Genomic DNA, 27,070 nt, shown 5'->3' with positions numbered 1-27,070 from the left:
GTGTGAAGCTATACAGCTGCCTTTAATGTTTGAAAGATTTTAGACCGGCAGTCACAATGCTGGCACTGTCACCAGCTTGGTACCCTAATTCTGCCTCCATTGAATTAGGCTGATTTTATGCATGAGAAGACATCCAGGAGAGATAAAGAGATAAACATGATTATTCACATCCAGGCAGAGGCCTTTTGTATGAATAAACATGTGAAGCTACTGGATATATTTAACTTGCAGAAAACTTATTAAGAATACCCTAATTACAATTTACACAGATTTGGGAATTATCTGCTTTTAAAATAATTAATAGTTGTTTGTGAACAATTCCTTTCAAGGAGTTTGCTCTGTATACTTCACAGTTGTATGACTTTGGGAAAATAAACCTTTGGGCCTTCATTTAGTAACACTTAAAAAGGGGAAATAAAAAATGCCTCATTAAATGATGATTAGAATTAACTTCAATAATAAATGTAATGCATACAAAACTGACAGCATTTTTATTCAAGATATGTGATTACATTATGTTTTTATTTTATTCTCATGTGCTTAGAACACCTGACATTCAGCAAACAATCATCTTACAAAGATGTAAACATAAGGGGAGAGATAATTCTGGTGCTCTATAGAATGACTGATTGACTGTTTAAGATTATGTTGGAACTTATTTATAAGTAACTAATGATGACTTTTTTTTACCTACTGGCTTTGCACTCAAGAATTACTCCTGGTGGTGCTCAGGGGACCATATGGGATGCTGAGAATTGAACCGGGGTCAGCCTTGTGCAAGGCAAAAGCCCTACCTGCTGTACTATTGCTCCACCACTAATGATGACTGGTTTGTTCTTTTTTTTTTTTTTTTGAAAATCTACTTTGTAGTCAGCACTGTAACTGTTACATCTTCCTGTAGAACTGTCATCCTGTTGTTCATCAATTTGCTCAAGTGGGCATCAGTAACATTTCTATTGTGAGACTTGTTGCTACTGTTTTTGGCATATCGAATACGCCACGGGTAGCTTGCCAGGCTTGCCAAGAGGGACAGAAGTATTGAACCTGGATCTGCCGCATGCAAGGCAAATGCCCTACCCGCTGTGCTACGGCTCCAGTCCACTGTAACTGTAGAAACTTTAACAATTAATATTCAAAAATAAGATTTGTTTGTATATTTGAGCAGCTAATGCAAAAGACATCATAATATTTTGAATAATGGTCCTACAGTTTTTGACATGTAAAGAGCTCAATAATAGCATGGATTGTTAGGAAACAACTCTTAAAAGTCACTGCCCAACACTATGATTTTGTTGTTTTGTTTATTTGTTTTGTACCACACTCAGCAATGCCTATTACTATTTTGTGTTTTAGCTAATCTGTCCAACATATTCCCAAACTAATCAGTTTGAGTTTTATCTGATGTGATTTGGGAATAATCTGAAAAATTAAATAGCAAAATCTGCCATCTATCTTTAAATATGTCTGTCCAAAACTCCCATTAAAGCATAACTTGAAAATTTCTTAAATTAAAAAAATATATATACTGACAAATCTCTTTTCCTGCAATCTTAGGGACTTTAGGCTGTTCTCTATAGAAATGAGTTATTTTTTTCACCAAATCATTTCTTTGTTTTTTTTTCCAACCTGAATAATAAAAATTTTATGAACCTCCTCACTTTGATATCTTTTAATGACTTTTTGTTATATATAATCCACTGTAGGTAAAAAATTTAAATGAGACCTTTTATAGATACAATGATTGCTTACTTATCCTATGTCAACTTTGCTTTTAATAAACTACAGAATTTCATTTTGATTCTAAATAATTTACTATTCAATATTCTGTTAAAATTAAAATTAACCTCCACTTTTTTATACTGCATATTTAATTTGCACAATTAATAATTAATTTTTAATGGTATAAGTTAAAGGCAGAAAACTAAACTTGTTTTCTTACTCTTTTTTTCTTTTTAGCTTTTTGACTAATTGGGCAGTGCTCAGGGGACCAGGAACAGTGAGAGTGCAAGGACCAAAATAGGATTGGTTATGTGTAAAGCAAGCACCTAATCTACTGTACTATCTCTCTGCCCACAACATAGTTGCTTTCTTACTCTTATTCCTAGACATCAATTTGCACTGTAAATTTCTTTAACATATAGTCTAAATAATAATGTGGTGTTTTGCATCTCAGTAGTGTAAACAAAAATGGTATACTTATAAATAAAACTGTGTCGATAACTACTTGTCTTTTGAAAATATTACATTATATTTTACTCCATTGGTGACGTTTCTAAAAAAATTATGAGATGAATCCTGAATTTAGTGAAATAATACAGTCTCATTGAGAAGGAAGGAATGATTACTTTAATATACAACGCATTTTCACTAGAAACATCATGCAGTTTTACAAATTAACCAGAAACAACTACACACATACTCACAAAGTAGGGTGTGAATTATGTAGTAGATAAAAATAAAAACACTTAGGGAATAACAGGGATTCATTGCAGAATTCTCCCGGAGGCAAGCATGATAATATTTATATCAACATTTCATTTAACTTCTACTGCTGAGAATTTTGGAGATGCAAATCATTCTGGTAATTGACCTGATTTTTTTTTTTAAAGAACAAGTAAAAATGAGGATTAAAAAGCGAAAAGTTAAGGAAAATAATTATTTCTCCACACCCAAAGTTATCGCTGACAGTAGTCATTACAGAACTCTCTTATGACACTGAAGGGGGAAAGTTCTAAAAGTAGATTGAACTTTTGGCTTTAATAATGTCCTTCACTCCTCCCCAACAAAAAAAAATCCTGGTAGGGGGGAAAAAAACCACACTCTCTGGGGCAGATGTGTCGTTTTTGCACAGGGAATGCACTTGGAACACAAAAGAGGATTATATTTTTTCCTTTGGCCTGATTGAAATTCTCTGTGGTTGAGATCTAGTTTTACAGGACAATCTGCGGGATAACTTCTCATTTCATTGTGGTCATTTCATTTTTATTTTAAACTGCAGTAGAATGAATCCCATGTGAAACTGCAGCTAATAAATAATTATTTGTGAGAGTTTAAACAATGAACTTTATTACTTATAGAAATTTATGTCAATTATTTTATGAAATAACACAGAAATTTTTAATATTTGCCTATTATTTAAATAATAAATTTTATACTTACAATAATTAATATAAACATTGAAAAACTATTGAGTTTCAAAGTTTTTCCTAGGTTCACTGAAAGTACTATAGGAATATATAAGTCATGTATAAAACAAATCAATTATATTACTGTCAAATGTGTCCTAGAAAAAGTGCTACTGAGTGTTACAAAGAGTTGTACTTGAATTTCTGTTTTCTACCTTCCTTCTTTTCTTATCTTTCTTAAACTCTAAATGCTGTCTTTTGTTTCCATTCCTCTGGCCTTTCCTTTTATTAGTTTGATGAGAAATCTCCATTAATGTCTTCAAAGCACGATTTCTAACCTTATGTCCATATATATCTCACCATCTTACCAATTCAAATTCAATTCCCTCAAGAAACACTTTTTTAAGTTAAAACTAATTCAGTTTAACTTAAATAAACTTTAAGTTAACTTTAACTGCAGGACCTTATTCATGAATCACAGACTCAGGTTCTCCTCTTTTTCTTACTTCACTGTCACTGTCACTGTCATCCCCTTGCTCATCGATTTGCTTGAGCGGACACCAGTAACGTCTCCATTGTGAGACTTGTTGTTACTATTTTTGCATAATGAATATGGCACAGGTAGCTTGCCAGGCTCTCTGAGAGGGATGGAGGAATCAAACCCGGGTCAGCGGCGTGCAAGGCAAATGCCCTACCCACTGTGCTATCACTCCAGAGCCTTTTCTTACTTTAAAAAAATAAAAAATATATATCTTTGGACCACACCAGGCAGTGCTTTGGGTTTACTCCAGACTCTGTAGTCAGGGGTTACTTCCAGAGTTGCTGGGTTGGAAAGCCCTTTAAACCTCTCTTCATCCTCAGGCTCCTCTCTATATCATGTAAATGAAGCCACCTTAAGTCCTCAAGACAGAGAGAAAATGGTTTCTGCTGAATTCTTATGCAAATCATTGACATAAACACTACAAAATGCTCTCCACTTCCCCATTGTTTTCATTCTCTGAGCTCATTAATTTATGATGAAATTAGCCATCTAAATGAATTTCCTTTTTCAGTCTTTTTAGATAAAGTATCTGCCTGAGGTTCTTATCTAAAGCCAGATAACTAGAGAGAAGTCTGCTGTTGTATTGTTTTTAATCACTGAAACTACCAAGGTTGTTATCTCTTCATTCTATCTTTTCATATGCAATCTAATGAAGTTTTTCCTTGAGAAGTCTCTCAGGAGTGTGCACAGGATTCTGTACCTTGTTTGTTTTATTCTGTGATCCTTTGAAGTACCAACCTTTCAGAATTTCTTGAGGAGAGTGCTTATCTCAACAGCTTTTAGTATGAAAACTGCTTTACCAGCATCATCTCATACACAGTACTCTTAATGTCTTTTGTGCAAATTGACCTTTATTTCTTCTCTGAGGAGTCATTTTGAATATGCTTTTGGTTTTCAGATCTACAATTGCATAGCAATTTATAATTTATATTCCTATGTAGCAAAGCATAGTAATTTTGTCATTGATTATTGTACACTTTAGCCTTTATTCAGTTTTGTTATTGATTATTGTACACTTCAGTCCATATTCCATTGTATGTGGTCCTGATTCTCAGAAATGTATTGAAGCTCTCTTTATGGGTTACTACAGATGTTTCGCAACTACTCTTGTAGGCTAAAAACATAAAACAGGACTGGAGCAATAGCATAATGGGTAGGGCGTTTGCCTTGCATGTGGCCAACCAGGGTTCGATTCCTAGCATTCCATATGGTCCCCTGAGGACTGCCAGGAGTAATTCCTGAGTGCAAAGCCAGGAGTAACCCCTGAGCATTGCCAGGTGTGACCCAAAGAAGAAAAAACAAACAAACAAAAAACTATGATGTTTTTCACATTCTATATAAATCACTTATGTATGATTCAAACATCCATGCCTGTAATTTCAAGTAAATTATTAATTTATCTACTTTGTAACTTTACAGTTCTACTGATCTTGCTTTATACTGGAAATGATGAGGCACCTTTTCACAGCTTTTATTCTTACCAAGATGTTACCCAAATGCTTGCTTCATGATATTTTTTATCATCTATTTTTCCATCATCTATTTTTCCTGATATTAAAATTATTGTCTTGAATTTCTTTAGACTCACTCTAGTATGAATTTGCCAATCTTTTTATCCTTATTTTTAAGTACTTGCAGTAATCATTAATATCTTAAAAATCTTTTCTTTTCTATATGAATTTTACTCTTTTGCGTACATTAATTGTTTTAATACAGAGGTACCCCTATTTGTGTTTTATTGCACTTCCTATATCTTTGTTGTTGTTGTTGTTGTTGTTGCTTGTTTGTATTCATTTTTTTCCGTACCAAATGCCACAGATCAATATGTTTGGTTCTGGTTTAAAAGTGATTGTAGGATGACATTACTTGTCCTTTCCCTCCTTGCCACAAGTAGCTTGTCCCGGTTTTCCCGGAGTTTAGGCTTACCCCAGTCACACCCATCAAGGTGTTGCCGAATCTCTCCCATCCCTTTGTTTAGCTATAATCACTTCTCCATGCTCTCTTCCCCAAAGAGTTAATCCACGGCTTTCCCTTAATCTGACTCTGCTAATTTGTAAGGTCGGACCATCCTAGGATACTGAATTTATATTATATAAGTTAATATTGCCTTTCTCCTCTTTTTGTGCCTTTTGAATAATTTACTTTAAAGCTATGTCTGTTTTGTATAGACACAAGAAGACAATATCATGTTTTTATAACTTGGGAATTAATTGGCCTCGAATATTATTCCCTCCTGGGCATCTACTTTCTCCACTAAAGCCTCAGTTGCCCTCAGTTCCTAGCACCCCAAAAGCAGGGTCCCGACAAGGGACGGGAAGGATCCAGGCAAGCGGTGAGTTATGTGCTACCCTGGCATCGAGATGGGCCTGGCCAAAGTGCCTAATTCTTAACTATAAGTTAAGAGCTTGATCATAGACAAATACCATCATGATCCAAAAGTAATGACGAGACTAGGACCCTGCTAGGGATAGGAAAGATTGATCTGGCCTGAGCATTGTAGTCTGAGGTTGAGATGGCCCCAGGAGAGCAATTCCATAAGCTTTAATGCATCTCTTATTGTGTCCATACAAAATGATTAATATTATGAATTCTTATATGTTTGCTGGCTGAGGAGAAGAGAAACACATTCATGGGACTTTGCCCTTGGGTAGATCCTCCTGCTGAAAGAGAATTAAGTCCTAGGAGAAGCATCCCCTAAGGGAAAGGAACCTTACCCTATTGATGGTGACCACACCTATGTGTAGACCCCAACCCCCCGCATGCTATGTGGAGATTTAACTAGGCTGTAAGAGTGGGTTGGGGGGCCAGATCCATGGGGCCAGATCCATAGATCCAGAGAGAGACCGAGAGCCGGGAGAGAAGCAGGGAGAGAGAATGAAATAAACTGATCAAGCAACCAGTTTGTCCTTCTCCCTTCCCCCGCCTGCCCTTGACCAACAGCACACACAGCGGTTCTGGGGCACTGAACGCGGGTGGTGAGACAGAGCCACCCAGAGAGCCTGCGAGTGCGCGCACCCCTCAGCGAGCCTTAGTTTTTTACAAGTGATCTCTCCCAATTTTTATTGTTGTTGTTATCCTTCACTCATACTTGTTTCTGTTTTCTCATCAAATTTCAGTCATAGGATTTCTCCCCTGGGCTCTTTAAGCCTGTTTTAATTTTTTTCTGCAGCTTCTTTTTCCTACACCAGCCTGAGTTTGAAATCTATGTCATGAATGAAGGGACGGTGGGTCTTTGCTAATTAAGAAAAAACTATACTTTACCAAATTAGTTATTCGTTCTTTTATTTTATTTATAATGACCACCATGTTCAACCGTAGGCCTCATTGTGTGGGCCAGAGAATTCAATGCTCCTGCAGATGATGCCACACTTGGTAACCCAGAAGTGCTGGTGGTCAATAGGACCCCCCATGTTAACATCTGGTAGTGAGGACATTGGAATAGATGTTCAAACTCAAGCCCTTACAGACACTCCGTACGGACTCCAGCCTCTTGAGTTATCTCCCCAGCCCCTGATTACTCATTCATAATACATTCTTCCTCTAGTCACTTTCTTCCTTTCTGCTAACAGCAGAACTTAAACGTATGCTGTATAATCTCCAAGGCAATAAGGGAAGGCCCTGACGGCTCTCCCCTTTGCTGCCCGGGTTCGGTGGGTCTCTGGCTGCTCGCCCAGCCAGGATGGCCCAGGCCATGGGGCAGACAGAGGAGAAAATGAGGGCCAAGCCGGTTGGTTGATCAGTTGCCATTTATTCCATTTTCCACACATGCCTGTTCCAGTATCTCCGAGCCCCCATTCTAGTCTCACACTGTCCCTCATTTTCGTCTCCTCCTGTCTCTCCCGCTCATCTCTCTGTGTTCCATTTTGCTCCCTGCTCTCTCTCTCTCTCTCATCTCCTAACTCTCTCATCTCTCCATGCCGCCAGCACTCTGGGCCAACTCTGCACCCAGTCCAGTAGCAAAATCAACTTAAGAAAGCCCTTCCTGACTGCCCATCAGGCTCAAGGGTGGAAACATCACCTAGGGTGTTTCTCCTCTCTTTAGTCCAATAACTTGATTAACTTCTTAATTAACATCTTAATATTAGTTATTTTTGTATGGACACAGTCAGAGATACATTGAAGCTTGTAGGGAAGCTCTCCTGGGAGCATCTTGCCACAGACTACAGTGCTCAGGCCAGATTAATCATTCCTAACCCTAGCAGTGTCTGAATCTAGGTATTACTTTTTGGATCATGACAGAATTTGTCCATGACCAAGCTCTTAACTTCTAGTTAAGCATTATGGCACTTTGGCCAGGCCCATTTTGATGCCAGGGTAGCACATAGCTCACCGCTTGCCCTGGGTCCATCCAGTCTCTCTTTGGTACCCTGCTTTTGGGGTGCTAGGAAGTAAGGGCAACTGAGGCTTAAGTCGAGAGAACAGATGCCCAGGAGGTAAATATCATTGAGAGTCAATTAGCTCCCATATTACAAAAGCATATTATTTACTGTCTTCCTGTGCCCTTGCAAAAAGGACATTGCTCTGAATTAACTATGCAAATCACTTAAAGAGAAGAGAAAAACAATATTTGCAAGTCAACAGAGTACAAAGAAAGAAGTTACAAATAAATACAGAGGAGTGGGAGTACTGTGATGGCAGTAATCCAATAAACCTAAGCTCCCTGTGGCAAGGCAGAAAGGACAATCCAATGTTATCCTTCAGTATTCTTATCATTTTCATGAAATTATTATATTTATGGCGATAATAAGTCCTGGTGCCTTCTGAGTAGGGGCTTCCAGGCTTTATTTGGTATCACCTAACATATACGTGGAGCATATCAGACCTTTGATAACTGTTTCTCAGTTGATACTTTAGTAAGTGTACACTCCCCAGGTCATTAACAATAGTTCTGACCATTGGTATATTGTTATTGAACATCTATTCAATCTAATAAAACTTGATCATCATAGATGTTTAAGACCTCTGCCTTTAAACTGGTTTTTTTGTCTTTCTTCCATGTTTCCAATGCAATTTGTTTTCCTTCTTTATAACAGAGTTCACTGAGGAGAAGATATTTGTTGCTTTCTATTAAGTTAAATTCTTTGAGAGTATCATTTTAAGCTATTATGTGTTTTTTTAAAAGTGGATAATTTCTCTGAAAGAGTTTAAGAAATATATCTTGCAGAATTTGACTTTAATAGCTTTTACTTCAACAGTTTCTACTTAGAGTTGTCTGAAAGCTTGGACAATCTCTATTATGAGCTAAATTAGTTTCAAGTAACAGACCAGGACATATTTAATGAATGAAATATGAAAAGAACATTTTTGGCAGTCAACACTTTCCTAAATAAAGAATTAAGGAAGAACGAGAAAAGGAGCAGGAGGTTCTGTTTTCCCGTGCTGGGTTTTTAATGGTTTTGAAAATGTCCTGGTCAAAAAAGGAACAAAAGTTCTTTTATGTCATTACTCTGCAGAATAATCCTTGCAAGCTTTTCTTTGTCTAAAAAAGTCCAGTGACCCAAGTACTTTTTAGATGCTGTGTTTTTTTGTCCATTTTTCTTAAATAACCGACATCCTAGAGCAAAAGAGAGATTTCCCACTACTCTTTCTTCTTCACCTATTTTTAAAATTTTATTGGTATGACAAAGAATAATAAAATATACAATTTTCTTTATTCTGAATTCCATATGGTCAATTGATTCACACAGTATATCATAGTTAATATTCTGTTGAATTCAGTATTAATGTGTAGACTATAGTTTCAGTTGATAAATCTAGTTCTGATATGAAAGTTGGTTTATATATTTTAATTTATCTTTTACTGAGGCATCAGAGTTTATAAGAGTATTGAAATTATAGTTAGTTATATATTTGCTGGACTTCTGAAGCCAGCCCAGAAATGAAAAGTTGACTTTAATACTAGAAACCAGAAAATCCATATGGTTAAAAATGGGCTGAAAATGTGAGAATGTCTCCCTGTTCTTGTCCTAAGGGATAAGGAGATGGACACCTTAATCAGAAACCTGTATTTTTAGTCACATCAAAAGTGTGCTTCAGGGCGTTAACCTTGCACGTGACCAACCCTGGTTCCATTCCCAGCATCCCATATGATCCCCTGAGCACCGCCAGGAGTAATTCCTGAATGCAGAGCCAGGAATAACCCCTGTGCATCACCAGGTGTGACCCAAAAGGCAAAAAAATAAAATAAAATAAAATACAAAATTAAAAAAAAAAACCAAAAAACAAAAGTGTGCTTCAGGGTTTCAAGTCCTGAGTGACTTTACTGATCACCATTCACTCTTAGCAGGCTGTCAGCCACCTTTTCTAAAAATGTTTCCTAAAAATGCTCCTAAGTTCTCTTTCCCTAGAAAAACTTTTTGCAACCAAGCAGATAGGATGACTGCTTTGGATACATGAGACAGCTATCTTTCTATGTGTTGCCAATAAAGCTGTCTGTTCATATGTCATTATGTCTCTTGTGTGATTGGCCCAAGTCACAGCGGATCAGACCTTTGTGATTATACTGCTGTACCAAACTCCTACAAATGTCAAGACCCCATCACTGCTTTCCAGTGGGGTCTCAACACTCTCCTCTCTTCAGCTTCCTCAATTCTCAATTGTATTGATTTGTCTCAAGATTTGTACCTATTTTTTTTTTTCATTTGAATAGGTATTTTTGTTTGTTTGTTTTATGGGTCTTTTTTTTTTGGCTTTTTGGGTCACACCCGGTGATGCTCAGGGCTGACTCCTCACTCTGCACTCAGGAATCACTCCTGGCGGTGCTCAGGGAACCATATGGGATGCTGGGAATTGAACCTGGGTCAGCCCCGTGCAAGGCAAATGCCCTACCAACTATACTATTACTCCAGCCCCTGAATATGGTTTTGACCCTCACCATCCTCATCAAGCTTATCCTTGTCACTAATAAAAATTGAATCTTTTTTTCCAATCACTTTTAAAATAAAACACATTTTCACAGTTTTTAATGATATCCAATGGACTTCGTGGGGAATTCTTCTCTTGCGATAGAATAATATTGATTTTTAATTTCTCATGGATGCATCCCTTGACTAGAAATTCCTCCCAACAATCTCGAAATGTAGACATTTCTTACTGACCCAACTGTCTGACTTTGTGAGCTTTCCTTATGAGATTTTCTCTTTTAAAAATTGCTTCTTATTCTCTGAAACTCTCTATGGAGTGTTTCAGAGTGAATTTGCAGTTCAAATTCTTCTTTTCAGCTGTTGGCCTAAATTTCCCAAACCTCAGGTATATTAAATTGGATTTATCAACATTTCCCAGGCCCTTTACATATACTTGGCACTGAAGCACATTCTGCTCCCCCCAAATATTTCACCCTAGTGGAAGGATTATTTTGGTTACAGGCACTTGAAAAGCAACAACAGATGAAGAAGATATTCTAATCTCTCCTTTAATTCCTGAAAACAGGAGATTAAAAACTCTCATGTGAAACATGTACTCTATATGTTTCACATGAGGAAAAAAAAAAAGAAAAGTGTTGGATATCAACCATAAGTGCTTTAGGTTTTATCAGTGAATTGCCCCTTTCCTCCTCCCAGAGAAGCTTATCATGCCCTTGCTAACATCCTTAATTTAGCCAAAGTCTATCTTCAACCTCCCCTTTGTGTTGGATATTAACCCTAAGTGCTTTAGTCTTAATCAGTATATTGTCTCCTTTCTTCCTCCTAGAGGAATTTATATTAACCTTGCTAGCATCCCTAATTTAGTTAAAGTTTATTTGTAATCTTTCCCTCACATTGTTACAGTCCCCCATGTTAATCTCGATTGTTTGTAAAACAAAACTTTCTGGTAATTCTGAACTTGTATTGATACTGCTTTGTATTTGAAGTGCTGTATATTTGTACTTGCTTTTCTGTTCCCCCTATAGCCTTTTTATATGTTACCATAGAGCAACGTTCTTTGGTTCAACACAGAAAGACCATTAACACTGTGCTCCTAATATTTGGGAGTTGATTGACTCTGAAATATATCTGCCCCTGGGCATAATTACTTGATCATAACTACTTGACTCAAGCTTCAGTTTCTGTAGTTCCTGACACCCCAAAGGGAGGTCCCGCCATGGGACTGGGATGGACCAGGGGCGAGTGGCAAAACTACCCAGCAGCGAAATGGGACATTCTAGAAAGCATAAATTCATGGTTTTCATGTAAACTGTTATAACTTTAGGGACAGGACCCTCGTTGGGAAGGACTAGCTGAATTGGCCTGAGGACTTAGTCTGGGATTTATGGTAAAAGCCTTGCTTGCACTCAGAGCCCAGACAACCAAGTGTTTAAAGTCTTGTTTGCTCTCAGCTCAGAGAACTAAGTTTTGGATCTTTGTCTCTTACTGTGTTTACCCAAACAACTGCTAGTATTGATAACTTAATACAATTAGAGGGAAACATAAAAGCAACGCAATTGTCTCTGGGAGACAGAGTGTCTCCTTGAGTTGATCTCCCTAAAAGAATTTCCTCTGCCAAATGTTTATCTATGTAAATGAGCATCACACCTGTGCTTACCTCAACCCCCTTCAGATGTTCTATAAGTATGCTAGCAACTCTGAATTAAAGGGGCCATTTTCACCATCTGACTGTGGTCCCCAGCCTCCCCAGCTCCCTGTCTCTCTGTGTCTCTGTTGGGGGGCCCTGGGGAGGTGGGGAGGCAGGAAGGCAGGGAGGCGGCTCAGGGCCACTGAATGCACACAAGTGTCCAGCAGCAGCAGCAGCCATGTGAGGATCTTCATCTTTTCTTTTTTGTTTAAACAGAAAAGAATATTCTTCAATAGGGAATCAAAGCTTAGAGGATTCTGTACAGATCTCGTAAAAATGTGTTTTTATCTTCTTTTAGCCTCCTTATTCATTCTACTTTTTCATAGTTGCCTGTCTTTGTTCAAATGGTATAAAATAACCCCCAATTTGCCACCTCTTTCAGCTTTCAGTTTCTAAAGAGATGGGTGCCCGAATTATAGATTGTTTGAGTTCTCCTCTTAATTTTCCCTGCATCAGTTTAATTTTCAGAATAAACTGGAAAAGCCTAAGAAGGTGAAGAGAAAAGTTTTGCCTTCTCTACTGCCTGTTTTTAAACTGTGACTCACCATCTCTTAGCGTTGTGTAACTGAACTGGTAAAACTTTATTTTAGGGGTCAAGTAATTGTACAGTAGGTAGAGGAGTTGCCTTCCACAGACCAAACTTGGGTTCAATCCCTGGCACCTCAGAAGCTTCTCTAATCCCTGCCAGGAGTGATCTCTGAGCACAGAGGCAAGAGTAAGCCAGGAGAGAAGCCAGGTGTGGCCTGGCCTGCTTCTCTTGGTAGTTCTTTTCCCTTCATCAGCCTGAAAACCTGCAAGCAGCTGAGCTGAGCGCAATCCCCAGCACCATGAGGAGTGATCTCTGAGCATAGCCAGCTGTGGCTTAAATTCGCCTTCCTCCTCTCAAATTAAAAAATATATATATACATTCTAATTGTCTGACAATCTAAGTAAAATTATATTTAACACAGTTATATAACCTTTTATACTGAAGGAAATTTATTTGTTATAAGATTAATTATTCAAATGAGTTTACTACATCTTGCATTATTAAGGGAAGGCGAACTTTGTGTGAAGGACTGGCCCAGGAATTCCAAGACAGGTCACAGGAATCTATTTAGCTTTCTTCAGATTCTTTTTACAGGAACCTGCATTGTAAAATAACTTGTCTATCTGTCCCTGAGCAAGGAATTTGGAACCAGGCACCCTGGGTTGCAAAAAGTGTGGTGGTCAGACCAGTTAACCAGATGCATATCACAAGGCCGATATCACAAGACCCATGTCACAAGGACTGCCCCCAGAACTGGGACATTCCTGAATATTGGCGCGAATACTGATCTCTAAAATCATAGGCTAAAGAGTGATGTCCTTTTAAATGGATTGGTTAAGAAAGTTTGTAATATTACAAATCTATTGGCTTTGAAATACGCGGGCTCTGCTGTAACGGCCGGGGAAGGCCTATATAAGATCTCCTTTGGAGAAGCTCAGGGTCTTGCCCAACCTCCTGGACCTGCGTGTCCGCTTAGGCGGCTGGACCCTGGCTAGCCAGTCTTACAATAAACCCTGCTTGCTGTTTGCAGTCTCTGGACTCTTTGTCGGTAAGGGAGATTTGGATCCATGCCCTAACACTTTGATTTTAGGATAAAGTGGGGTAGAATATAAATTTTTATGTAATAAAAAATCATGTGAAAGTTTTTGAATTTTAATATTTAATGATCTTTTGGGTATTTTGAACTTACAGTTAAATTTCTTTCTTCTCTCTCTCTCTCTCTTTCTCTCTCTCTCTGTCTCTCTCTCACTCACTCACTTTTTTCCCTTAACATATTAGTTTTATCCATGTTGTCTAGCTTCAGGTGCTTCTGTTTCTTGTAGAGACAAGACCTCATCTTTACTTTCCACTGCTTAGTGTTCCATTGTGTATATCTGCCATAGCTCTTCTGTCCTCTTTTACTCCTAAATCTCTACTGTTTAAACAGTTCACCTCCAGCTCTTGACTAACAAACATTTAGTATTACTAGTTTAGAAACTAGGACACCCAGTGTACCTGCCTAAAACTACTTTATATACGTTATATTTTTCATGATGTTCTCCCAAGTACCACAATTTGCAACCAACATATAGAGTCAGCCTGAACTCAAAATGCATTCAAAGCCTGTAGCTAAATATCCCCACTGCTGAGAAACTTCTGTCAACCTACTCAGTACTATCACTGATTTTCTCAACACAAAATTGCATTATGTTCATTTCTTTACTTTATTAACAAATGCATACATGCATTTAATATTTAAGAACCACTTATAAAACGAATGCATTTAAAACTTATCAAAAAAAAGTTAGTATTAGGTTGTTGGGACTCATAAAAGAGAAATTAAATTGAGAGGGATGGCGGATTCCCCCACGAAGTGGGCGCGCCATCTAGTGACCACTCCGCCACACTACAACCCCAGCCCCGGGATTGACCAATTGTGTTCTCTGGGAATCTTGTTTTGCTCCAGCTCTAGTACAGGAAGTGCCACAAGATTGATTTTTTTGAGAAGAGGTGGGTATGGCATTCAACACTGCAAAAAAAAATGTGGGTCTGATCATATAGCTAGGTTCAGAGACACAGAATGCTACCCTTAATCAGTGAGGCATATGTTTTGCTTTGAAAAAAAAAAGGAAAGCCTTTAAGTAAGTGTAGATAAATCTTTGCAAAAATGTGAGAGATGTCTTTTTTTTCTATTTTTTTTTTTTGGCTTCTTGCATCACAGTTGCCGATGTCCAGGGTTCCTCCTGGCTCTGTTCTCAGGGATTACTCCTGGCAGTGCTCAGGGGAACCATATGGGATGCCAGGGGTCGAACTTGGATGACCTGTGTGCAAAGTATATGCCCAATCCGCTGTACTGTAGCTCGACCTGAGATGTCTTTTTGGGTGGAAGAACAAACATATCATAATCAGCATAGTGTACTGCAAATAAATATTAACTGAGGGTAACATGTTTTGGAATAAGAATGGCAGAACCAGAATGTTAGTTGCTAATCAGTCATGAGTTGGAACACAAAAGCTCAGTCAGTCAAGATGACCAACTTTTCATATGAAAACCTGGGGACAATACTGTCTTTGCTGTGCACATCAGGAACGATATATACATATATGTATATGTATACATATATGTATGTACATATGACATATACCTTTAAGTACATTAAAAGTAGTTACTTTTAATGATCATTATTTTTTTTTACTTTTGATAATTTGTACAGAAATATTATTATTCTGATGACTAAAAAACCCTGTCAATTCACTGTTATTTGTCTGTAGGGTGGGCAGAGTACCTGATGAGCATCATTACTTTCACTGTGGGGTGAAAGGGAACATGCCTACTTAGCAAGATCTGAAATTTGAGCAAAGTTATTACAATTAAATCATCTTGACAATTCAGATTTACTATCTACCATATTTTTTTAAATGTTCAAGAAAACACGAGTTGCACTTACAGCTTTCAAGTTGCATTATACATGTTTGTACATCCATTGGAAAATTCTTGAGATCCATTGGACAGGAAAGTGTTAATGTCAATCTGAAAAACAATTTAAGGTAATTAACATTACATTTGTGCTATTGAAATTTGTGATTTTTGATATCTGTTATTTCAAGCAAATTTATAATTAGTATCAGTAGTGTAATATCAGAGAGTCTCTTGTCCGCGTGCCTGGCTGTCTTCCCTAGGTCCCCTCAGAGGGGATGGGCTCCAGCTTCCCTCCTGGCCCCGAGGAGAGCTCCCGGCAGCCAAAGACTCCAGAGCCTAGCCACAGCCATGCTCAAGGCCCCTCTCCACACGTTTGGACGAGCCTCACGCATGAAGGTACCAGCAGAGGAACCCAGGTGTGTTGGACCTGGGGCTGAGACCTCCAAGCCTGCTCTGATCGGGACTGGGCCTTTTCCGCCCAGATTTCCTATTTTCCAGTGGCTAGCCAGTCACACCCAGGGACTGCCCCCTGCACCGTGCAATCCCATCAACGGCCAACATCCAGAGACTTAAAAGCAATCGCCAAGAAGCTCCCAGCCGCTTTGCAGCTGCGTGATATCTTATAGCTTAGTTCTCCCTCTGGGAGAAACTGCAAGCTACCGAGAGTTTCCTGCCCACATGGGAGAGCCTTGCAAGCTCCCTGTGGTGTATTCATATGCCAAAACCAGTAACAAGCTGGGTCTCATTCCCTTGACCCTGAGAGAGCCTCCAATGAGGCATCATTGGGAAGGACGAGTAGAAAGAGGCTTCTAGAATCTCAGGGCTAGGACCAATGGAGACGTTACTGAGACCGCTCGAGAAATTTGACAATCAACGGGATGATGATGATGATGATGATGATGATGATGATGATGATGATGAGTAGGGTACAATTGGAAAGCAATTTTATCTTGCTAGTGAAGATATCTACTCAAATAAAATTTGTTTTAGTTTTGGTATGTTGTATACCATAAAACAGCTGCAGGTAGGATTATACATAAATCTAAAATCTATTTGCATGGGAAAGAAAATTATATATTAAAATATTCAAGCTTATTTATTTGTGTACTCGAGGCACTCCCATCACCTTTATCCTACACTTATATATGTGTGTATATATATTGCTTTAAATAAAAAAATACAACAATTTGGTGGTTTCTGGGATATGATTGTGCCAGAGCTGATATTTTAGGAAAGTATCCGCTATTTTACTTTTCTACTATTCATATCATGTACAGTGTGCTTCTGTTAGCTATTCCTCATTGGGCACAGAATGTGTATGCCTTTGTAGCCACAGTTTAATATTCATACACACTATGGCATGAAGGCACTCCTGAAAGCTAGAGGATACAGAACAATCTCAGAGCACTTTCAGGTTTGGTGTTTCAAATAGAGCATGTTGCTTTGTCTTCTGCAGAGTCTCTTGCCCCTGCGTCTGCCTGACTATCTTCACTGGGGCCCCATGGAGGGGGTGGGTTGAGTGTCCCTCCCAGCCCTGAGCAGAACCCCCACAGCCAAAGACTTCAGGAACCCAGACACAGCCATGATCAAGGCCCCTCTCCACATGTCCGGATGAGCCTCACACATGAAGGAACTGGCAGAGGAACCCAGGTGTGCGGGACCTGGGGCTGAGGCCTCCAAGCCTGCTCAGATCAGGACTGGGTCTCTTCCACCCAGATCCCCCATTTTCCAGTAGCTAAATGGTCACACCCAGAAACTGCCCCTGGAGCCCTGTAATCCCATCAACGGCCAACATCCAGACACTATAAAACCAAGCTCCTGTAAGCGCACAGCCTCAAACATCTTATAGCCTAGTTCTCCCTCTCAGAGAAACTGACAAGCTACGGAGAGTTTTCCTGTCCACTAGGGGAGCCTGGCAAGCTCCTTGTGGCATATTCATATGCCAAATACAGTAACAATGATGGATCTCATTCTCCTTACTCTGACAGAGCCTCTAATGTGGCACCAGCACCTTTGGGAAGTATGAGTAAAGAGAGGCTGCTAAAATCTCAGGGCTAGAACAAATGGAGACATTATTGGGCCCGCTCGCGCAAATTGAGGATCAACGGGATGATAGTGATAGTGATAGTGATTTATTTGTGTACTTATAGATTATACATGAAAGAGTCATGCAACCAAACAAACTCTTACTTTGTTTCAGATAATGGAGAAATAAATGAATGATAACCATCATAGGTCCAACCCTGCCTTACCACCTCATTCCAGAAAGTATTGGTATGTGGACGTTTCAAATCACTGATCACTCTTGAGTGTTTGTTTGATTTTTGGCCCACCCAAGTGATATTCTGGAGAACCCGAGTGCTCATTGGTCAACCAGCTCGTGAACCTGAAGATAAAACCAGGCCCGCTTCCATGCAAGGCATGTCCCTTACTACCCCTTACTACTCATACCTTCTTTCTGGACTTTTGAATTATTTAATTTAATTAATTAATTTATTTATTTTCTAAAGAATTTTTTTTCACTTTGGGTCACACCCAGCAATGCAGAGAGGTTACTCCTGGCTCTCACTTGTATCACTTGTCTTCAATTTGCTCAAACGGGCACTAGTAATGTCTCCATTCATCCCTGCTGCATTCTAGTGTAGCCCAATGGTATCTGCTCGCTCCAGGAACACAAAAAGCCTCAAACTGTTCATTCAGGGTTTTGACAAAGAAGTCTGACCATCTCTTAGGTGGGTGGCCACACAGTCTTTTGACATCCCATGGAATCCAGTCGGTAACAGCACTAGTCCAGTGGTCATCTCTAAATCTCATTACATGTTCGGCCCATCTGATTTTTGAAGCCTTGGCAAATGTGATAGTGTCCCTGATTCTTGATCGTCAATGGAAGTCAGAACTTCGGATTCTTTCGAGGCGTATGTTAGTACAGGACTCCTGGCTCTGCACTCAGGAATTACTCCTGGTGGTGCTAAGGGGATGCTGGGAATCGAACTTGTGTTGGCTTCGTGCAAGGCAAGTGCCCTACCCACTGTGCTATCGCTCCAGCCACCTTATTTTAATTTTTTTAACTGGAAGCAATACCTTCTTTGGGTTGCCAAGAATTTGTTGCCCCTGGATCTGAGAAAACATACTTAGATAGGAAGGAACTTAACTTTACTCAAACAGAATTACTTCCTAACCACTCTCATTGCCTTTGAAATTTAGTATCTTTTTCAACACTGTAAGTGGACTTATTTACCTAAACTTGGTCACCAGATTTATTCACTTGGTTTCAAATTAATTCACCTCACTCCATTTCATTTTTGTCATCTCAAATATTAGTATTATGTTAAATATTAATATATTTAACAATATTGTACTGTAGCGCTGTTGTCCCATTGTTCATTGATTTACTCAAGCAGGCACCAGTAATGTTTCCATTGTGAGACTTGTTGTTATTGTTTTTGGCATATCGAATATGCCTCAGGTAGCTTGCCAGGTTCTGTATCTGGTGCGGGCAGGACAATACAGTTATTGCCTTTGGTGAATTACTTCCATTAACTTAATTCAAGAGACAAACATGGATGTGAAGAGGATAAATTTTTAAGAATAACAGGAGGATCCGCTCACAATTCATTCAAGTCAGAGTCCATAAAACACTACAATAAGTCAGAGTTCATTCTTCAGAAACATTTTTTTCCCCATCAGAGCCAGGCAGGAGATCCTACAAGTAGTATTCTACAAATATGACCTTGTACATTTGCCAAGTTGTCTCTCAAAAAAGTCCATTGTAAAATAAGGTGGACACAATGTTCTCTGTCTTGTCAAAGTGGATATTACACGAGCACACATAGTACATTTTGAACATGCACACATTAATTCTACAAACATACGAATCTTTTTTGCTCAGCAGGTTTTAAATATTGGCTCAGAGAATTAATTCTGTGACCTTTTGTAAGGAAGTAAATAGAATTTTTAAAATCTTTTCCAGTATCCCCCATGCATGGGATGTCAAATTCATATCCTGGCTATTTTTCTGGCATAAACTGAGAGAGATTACATAATTCTCAAAAGAAAAGGCACTTGAAAGGAATTCTTTGGCAAAGAAAAAATAGCTTGTAGAACTACTGTCATAAATCATATCCTTAAAAGTATTTATTTACTAGTTTTCTCATCTTTAAGCTATCTTACAGTTGATTTTTTTTAACAGCATGTGACAGGAAAAAATGTGCCAACTTGCCAGGGAGGATTCCGAATTTATTTTTCAAAATATTGCATATAAATTAAAAATAGGTCCTGATCACATCAAAGGATAACCAAATCAAGATCTGATTAATCACATTCTACTGTTTTGGAAATGAATCTCTTCTTGTGTAAGAGAGGACACTCAGTTCTCTTTCTGAGTCAAAGCATATAAACAGGATATGCAGTTATTTTTTAAATTTTCCCTTAAAAATCTCTTGGCGAAATGAAGTTGTAATATCTATAAAGATGTCTATAATCTATGACCAAAAAATGACTTCACAAAGAAATTAAGTATGCCCAGATTTTGAACAAATATTACTATAGCATGGTGTCTATCTCAGCTATGAACTGCTGCGTTTAAGAATGTTTTATGACTTCATCTTAACCCTAGGTGATTTTATTATTAAAATGATCTTTTTTATTAGTTCTCAAAATTTAAAATTTATTGTAAAAAAAGACAACTGCTTCTTAATGGTCAGCTTTAAAATATTGTCTGTAATGTAAAAATGCAATGTAAAAAGTTATATTTATGTGCCTTTAAATATCTTTGCAGTATCACTGGAATGTAGCACTATAGCACTGTTATCCCATTGTTCATCGATTTGCTCGAACGGGCACCAGTAATGTCTCCATTGGGAGACTTGTTACTGTTTTTGGCATATCAAATACGCCACAGTTAGCCTGCCAGGCTCTGCTATGTGGGTGAAATACTCTCAGTAGCTTGACAAGCTCTCTGAGAGGGACAGAGGAACTGAACCCGGGTTGGCCGCGTGCAAGGCAAATACCCTACCCACTGTGCTAATCACTCCAGTTCATCACTGGAATACTTTAATAAAATTAGTTATGTTTATTATTTGGAACTTTAAATGATAAATGCAATTTATTATAATTTATGCTTAAATATAAATATGCTTAAATTCTATTCTATAAATGAGAAATTAATATTTCAGACTGAATCAGCTATAAGTTGTCTCTCAAAAATGTTTAAAATAAAAGATGAATAATTCTTATAAAAGAAATGAAATGTGGATCCCTTTTTTACCTTTGCACCTGCTTACTCCGATTTTCCAGTACCATTTGTTGAAGAGGCTATCTTTACTCCATTTCATGCTCTTGTCACATTTGTCAAAAATTAGCAGACCATGTATGTGGGGATTGGATATTATAGACTGAACCATTGGTCCAAGAGTCTGTCCTTATATGAATATCATACTGTTTTGATCACTATTGTTTTAAGGTATAGTTTCAAGTTAGGTAATGACATACAATTGTTTCTCACAAGTTTCTTATTTTTCAGTATGGTTTTGGCAAATGCACTGAGGAAAATATAGGCAGAAAATTCCAAACTCTGGACCTCAAAGGTATCTTCAGTGTAACGATGCCAGTAGCAAAGGTAACAGAATAAAAAATAGACAAATGAGACTGCATGAAATTAAAGAGTTTCTCCACTTCAAAATAAACATGGGCTAAAACACAAAGATAGCTAACTGATGGGAGAAAATATATGTAGTCCATACATCAGATAAAGGCTTGATATCCAGTATCTCTAAAATGCTCACAAAGATCAGCAACAAAATCTCAAAAACCTATCAAGAAATGGGGAGAGGAAATGAACAAGAATTTCTCTGAGGAAGACCATCAGAGGTTCAAGAAGGACATGAAAAACTGCTTACCATCTCTTGTTATTAGGAAAATCCAAAGCAGGATGACAATGAGATACCATCTCACACTAGTGAGAATGACATGTAACAAAACAAATGAGAACAATTATGTGTTGGTGAGGCCGTGATGAAAATGGAACTCTCTTCCACTGCTGTCAAGAATGTAGTCTGGTTCAAAAAACTATGGAAAAAAACTATGGAGAGCTCTTGGTAAACTTAAAATTGAACTACACTCCCAGAAGTGGTATTGCGGGGTCATATGGAAGCTCAATTTCTAGTTTTTGAAGGACTGTTCATATTGTTTTCCAGAAAGACTGGACCAGTTGGCATTCCCACCAACAGTGAAGGAGCATCCCTTTTTCCCCAAATCCACGCCAGCATTGGTTTCTTTTGTTCTTTTGAATGTGTGCCAGTCTCTGTGGTGTGAGATGATATCTCACTGTTGTTTTGATTTGCATTTCTCTGATGAATAAGAAAATGATGGCTGGAGGAACCAGTTGGGATGGGAGATGCATGCTGAAAGTAGATAATGGACCAAACATGATGGCTTCTCAGTGTCTGTGTTGCAAGCTAGAATGCCCAAAAGTAGAGAGAAAGTATGGGGAATATTGTCTGCCTTAGAGGCAGGGGGAGGGTGGGAAAGGGGGGTATGCCCGGGATATTGGTGGTGGGGAATGTGCACTGGTGGAGGGATGGGTGTTTGATCATTGTGATATTGTAACCCAAACATAAAAGCATTAAAGCTTGTAACTCTTTCACGGTGATTCAATAAAATTTAAAAAATTAAAAAAGAAATTGAACTACACTACAGCCCAGCAATTCTGCTTCAGGATACTTACCCCTGTACATAAAAACATTCATTCAAAAGGAAGTATGCACACATTACCATTCACTGCGCCACTCTTCCTATAGTTAAGATTTGGAATCCACCTAGATTTGTAACAACAGATTAGTGGATCACAAAGCTGTGGTATATATACACAATAGGATATTACTTAGCTGTAGGGAATGATGAAATCAGGCAATTTTCTGCAACATAGATGCAACTGGAAGTTATCATGTTAAATGAAGTAAGCCAGAAGAAAAGGACAAACAGGAGGCTATCACTTGCATGTGGTATTTAGAGTAAGGGAATGAAGAAATAAATTGGTGGGGGGGGGGGGCGGTGCCTGGATAACACTTGGTTCCTGAGTATAGGGAGGAAAAGGGAAGAAATAGAGTGAAGGGGAATGGAAGAAGAAATAGATGAGAAGCAAAAGGGGGGGTGGGGAGTGGAGGGGTGATTAGGGGACCAAGTACATTGATGGTGTTAAGCATTAAGAGCTAAATATCCAAACCACAGAGTTAAGAACACTGAATCGCAAGAGCCAAACTTTAATAACCAAATTCAAAGGGTGGTTTTCAAGATGCCAGGCTGGGGATGGGGTGGGTGGGTAGGACAGGAAATCTGAGAAGAGCGGTGGAAAGAAGTTGTCACTGGTAGTGTGATTGGTGTGGCAACACTGTCAAAAACCCAACTCTGAATAACTTTATAATTCAAGATGCTTTAATAAAATAAAATTTTGGAAGAAAAAGAAATCAAATAAATATAAACTTTAGAAAATATAAAGAATTATTCCATGGATTTGATATATTTTCTTATTTGGCATTTTATTGTAATGTTTGTATATAGAGTGCATGACTCTTAGCAGATATTACATTGATGAATGACAAAAAATGGAGATAGTAACTAAGTCCTAATGCTAATTTAGGGTTCTGTTGTCATCCAATTTTAGTCAGCCACTAAGTTTGAAGACCCATCACCAGTTGTTTCATTATTATTGATGATCCCCTTAACAAACTAAAGTAAGTATTAGACTTCCTCAGAAAAATATTTATAATAGTAAACAAGCAAAATTCTCCTTATAACTTATTTATGACATTGTAAATTGAGTTCTCTTGAAAAAAAACAGCTTCTTAGAAATTACATATTGAAAAGTTTTTCTTTTACATTTAAAAATCAATATTTTTCATATTAAAAATTGTCATGCAGAAATTTTTAAAATTAGATTTCAAAGAAAAAGTAATTATATTAAAATAAAATTAAATTATTTTAAAAAATTGAATTCTTAAATCTTTGAAAAATAGAGGGCATGGCATTTTTAATATGAAAGGTCCTCTTTTTTATTTTTAATATATAATACAAGGATAATATAATCGATACATTTGGATGTACTAGAAAATTAGTAGGATATAGTATTCATGTACCTATTATGTGCCTCCAATATTTATCGTTTCACAAATGACAAAAGGGTTTGATGAATTATGAACTTGCAATTATCCATAGTGCTAATTCATGGATTCCCAAAGTACCGGAAATTACACTATTATTTAGTTTTTCTTTTATTTTCAAAAATAGTAATTTTTGAGATAAATTATTCCTATTGTATGCTTGACATTACCCTGGCATCTTGCAAACATTAATGTAGATGAGTTCATTAATGCTTTCACTCTCATGCAGATGGGAAAAATGAGCCCTTTACAAGTACAGATACTTGTCCCAGCTCACAGCTTGTAAATTGTGGAGCCTAGATCTGTCTGGGTAGAGAGAGAGAGAGAGCTATTCTAGTTTCATTTTTGCTTGGTTGTCCTTAGTCCTCTTTTTTTTTTCTTTTTGGGTCACACCCAGCGATGCACAGGGGTTACTCCTGATTCATACACTCAGGAATTACTCCTGACGGTGCTTAGGGGACCATATGAGAAGCTGGGAATCGAACCCCGATTGGCCACATGCGAGACAAATGCCCTACCCACTGTGCTATCGCTCCAGTCCCAGTTCTTAGTCCTCTAACTTAGTTCTATGGTCCAGAATATTCTTGACCCCAAATCATATTTCAAGACTTTTTATGCAACTGCTACTTTTTTGGGGGTTTTTGGGTCACACCCGGTGATGCACAGGGGTTACTCCTGGCATTGCACTCAGGAGTTACTCCTGGAGGTGCTTGAGGGACCATATGGGCTGCTGGGAATTGGACCCTTGTTGGCTGCCTGCAAGGCAAACGGCCTATCACTGTACTATCGCTACAGCCCAACCTGCTACTTTTTGAGAGATGAGGTATCATCGTTCTTCTGAACTAAGAAACTTACTTTATGAGAAAAAATTCAGTGCTTCACACATGTGACATAAACCCACAATGTGTGTCATCTCCACCTGGGCCCAATGCAGTGTTTCAATTAGTCTTGAGCACAAGGGAGAATTAAAAGAAATATGCTGACGTGCATGTTGCTTGATTGCAGTTAGTAATAAATTCCCTCCGCTTCTGATTTAGGAGTCTTATGTCTTCACTTCTCTCTCTATAAAATCAGTAAAGACCAACTTTACAAGTGGAATTGGATAAAATTGCAAAAGTGAAAATAAGGGATCATGTTTGTTTCTAAGACCCCCACTTATAAAAGAACTTTGCTTTAAAACATTGGCATTCATTCACTCAACAGTTCGAACAGTTATTTTAAGCTATATAAAATATAGTGACTTTTTCTGAACTACCAGGTCTAGTTCCTCAGAAATAATCTTAAAAAAAAAGTCTTTATCTACTATTTACATTAAGATACTAAAATATACAATATAATGCTTGATTTTTTCTTTCTTTTGTAATTGTCTATTAATTTCCTACAAGAAAAAAAGTAACAATTTTTCCCCTTGAACTAAACTCCAGATGCATTTAACTTTCCAACAATAATCAATGTTCTGCTATAGAAATACAGTTGGCTATGTGCTGTTTAGATGGTGCATAATCAGGGAATTGATCTGGGTTTAGTCTTCAGCAACCCATCTGGTCCCCTGAGCAGCAACAGGAGTGATTCCTGAAGCTCTCCCCCGCCTCCCAATGCACACAAAATCACATAACAACAACAAAATACTTATGATTGAATTATTATTTTGTGTCTATGTTCATGGCAGAGCCTGGCAAGCTACCCGTGGCATATTCAACATGCCCAAAACAATAACAAACAAGTCTCATGATGGAGATGTAACTGGTGCCTGCTCGAGCAAATCGATGGGCAACAGGATGACAGTGACATGACAGTGATAGTGACAGTGCTATGAATATTTGATTAAATATATGTAAATAAACTGGGAAAACTTAAAAAATGTAACAAAGATTTAGAATCTGAAAACTTTCAAAGACTGGTTTCAGAAAAATATGGACAAATCACAAATCTCTAAATTAAACAGGAACTAAAGTTAAACAGGAACAAAGTCCCAGGGTCAGTTACTTTCACCAGTAAATTTTACCACACTTTAAAACAACAAACTTCCTTTCAAATTATTCCAAAATTCAGTAAGAGGAAGAAAACTCCCCAAATTCATTAGCCTTATCTCAAAATAAGACAAGGATGCTACACCAAAAAGAAAATTATAGACTGATATACTGATAAGCTTAGATATAAAAATCCTTAACAAAATGTTGGCAAATAAAACTGTACATGAGAAGAATTATTGATCTTGACACTGGTTTTCATTTCAAGCAAATAAAGATGATTTCACATATGTAAATAATCATTGTCACTGTATCACTGTCATCCCGTTGTTCATTGATTGGCCGAGTGGTCGCCAGTAACGTTTCCATTTGTCCCTGTCGCATGCTAGTGTAGCCCAATGACGTATTGGAGGCTCATTCAGGATCAGAGAAATGAGGACTGTCCTTGTTGTTGGCATATTGAGTGCGCCATGGGTAGCTTGCCAGGCTCTGCCATGCAGGCGGGATACTCTCAGTAGCTTGCTGGGCTCTGAGAGGGACAGAGGCTTTTAGGGCAGCCTCTAATTGCCTTTTCTTTTTCTTTTTTTATTAAAATTTTATTTTATTAAATCACCGTGTGGAAGATTACAATGCTTTCAGGCTTAGGTTTCAGTTATACAATGCTGAAACAACCATCCCTTCACCAGTGCCCATATACCACCACCAAAAAAAAAAAAAACCCACACAGTACACCTCCCATCCCGCCCCCCCACCCCCTACCTTGTAACTGATAACTTTCATTTTACATTCTGTTTACTTTGGTTACATTCAATATTTCAACACAAACCTCACTATTGTTGTTAGGAGTACCCCACTAGATTCAGACCTACTGTGAAGACAAATAAGGTCACGCGGCCGCTACGGCGGATGCGCGGTTTTGAATTTCTGTACTTTAACAAGAAGTCCAGGGAGATTTCTTCCAGATATTAGATAATTGCAGGCTTGAAAACCCAATCTGTGGTCGTCTAAATATGGCGGCCACCGCGCCCTTCATCCCCGGAGAGAAAGAGGCGAGAGAGAGAAATACCTTTCCCCTCCTGGGCGGGCATGGGGCCGAGGCTTAGTTCTCAGGCTGGAGACATTCTGCGAGGAGTTGCCCATGCCGAAAGAGGTTTTGCTGGGTCTGGATTCACAATTGTGCAGCTGCGGAGAGGCCGCACATGCGTGCGGCCCCTGGGATCACATCTCGGCGGTCTCTAATTGCCTTTTCATGTGTTCCCAGCCTACCGAATGTAAGCTTTTGGTTGACTGGCATGTTGTA

At 38.3% G+C, this 27,070-nt stretch overlaps 1 protein-coding gene across 2 annotated transcripts in view; it reads right to left on the bottom strand.

Annotated features, from left to right (window-relative positions):
- GLRA3 (glycine receptor alpha 3) overlaps positions 1 to 27,070 on the bottom strand; it is a 185,273-nt gene that overhangs the window by 66,337 nt on the left and 91,866 nt on the right. For both annotated transcript variants that reach the window (XM_004610392.3, XM_012933167.2), the window contains exon 5: positions 15,673 to 15,755. In XM_004610392.3, coding sequence (XP_004610449.3) covers positions 15,673 to 15,755 — 83 coding nt within the window. The remainder of the gene's footprint in view (positions 1 to 15,672; positions 15,756 to 27,070) is intronic.

The sequence above is a fragment of the Sorex araneus genome, chromosome 1 (assembly GCF_027595985.1).
Source record: "Sorex araneus isolate mSorAra2 chromosome 1, mSorAra2.pri, whole genome shotgun sequence".
NCBI classification, from domain to species: Eukaryota; Metazoa; Chordata; class Mammalia; order Eulipotyphla; family Soricidae; genus Sorex; species Sorex araneus.
This window is presented reverse-complemented; position numbering and strand designations above follow the sequence as displayed.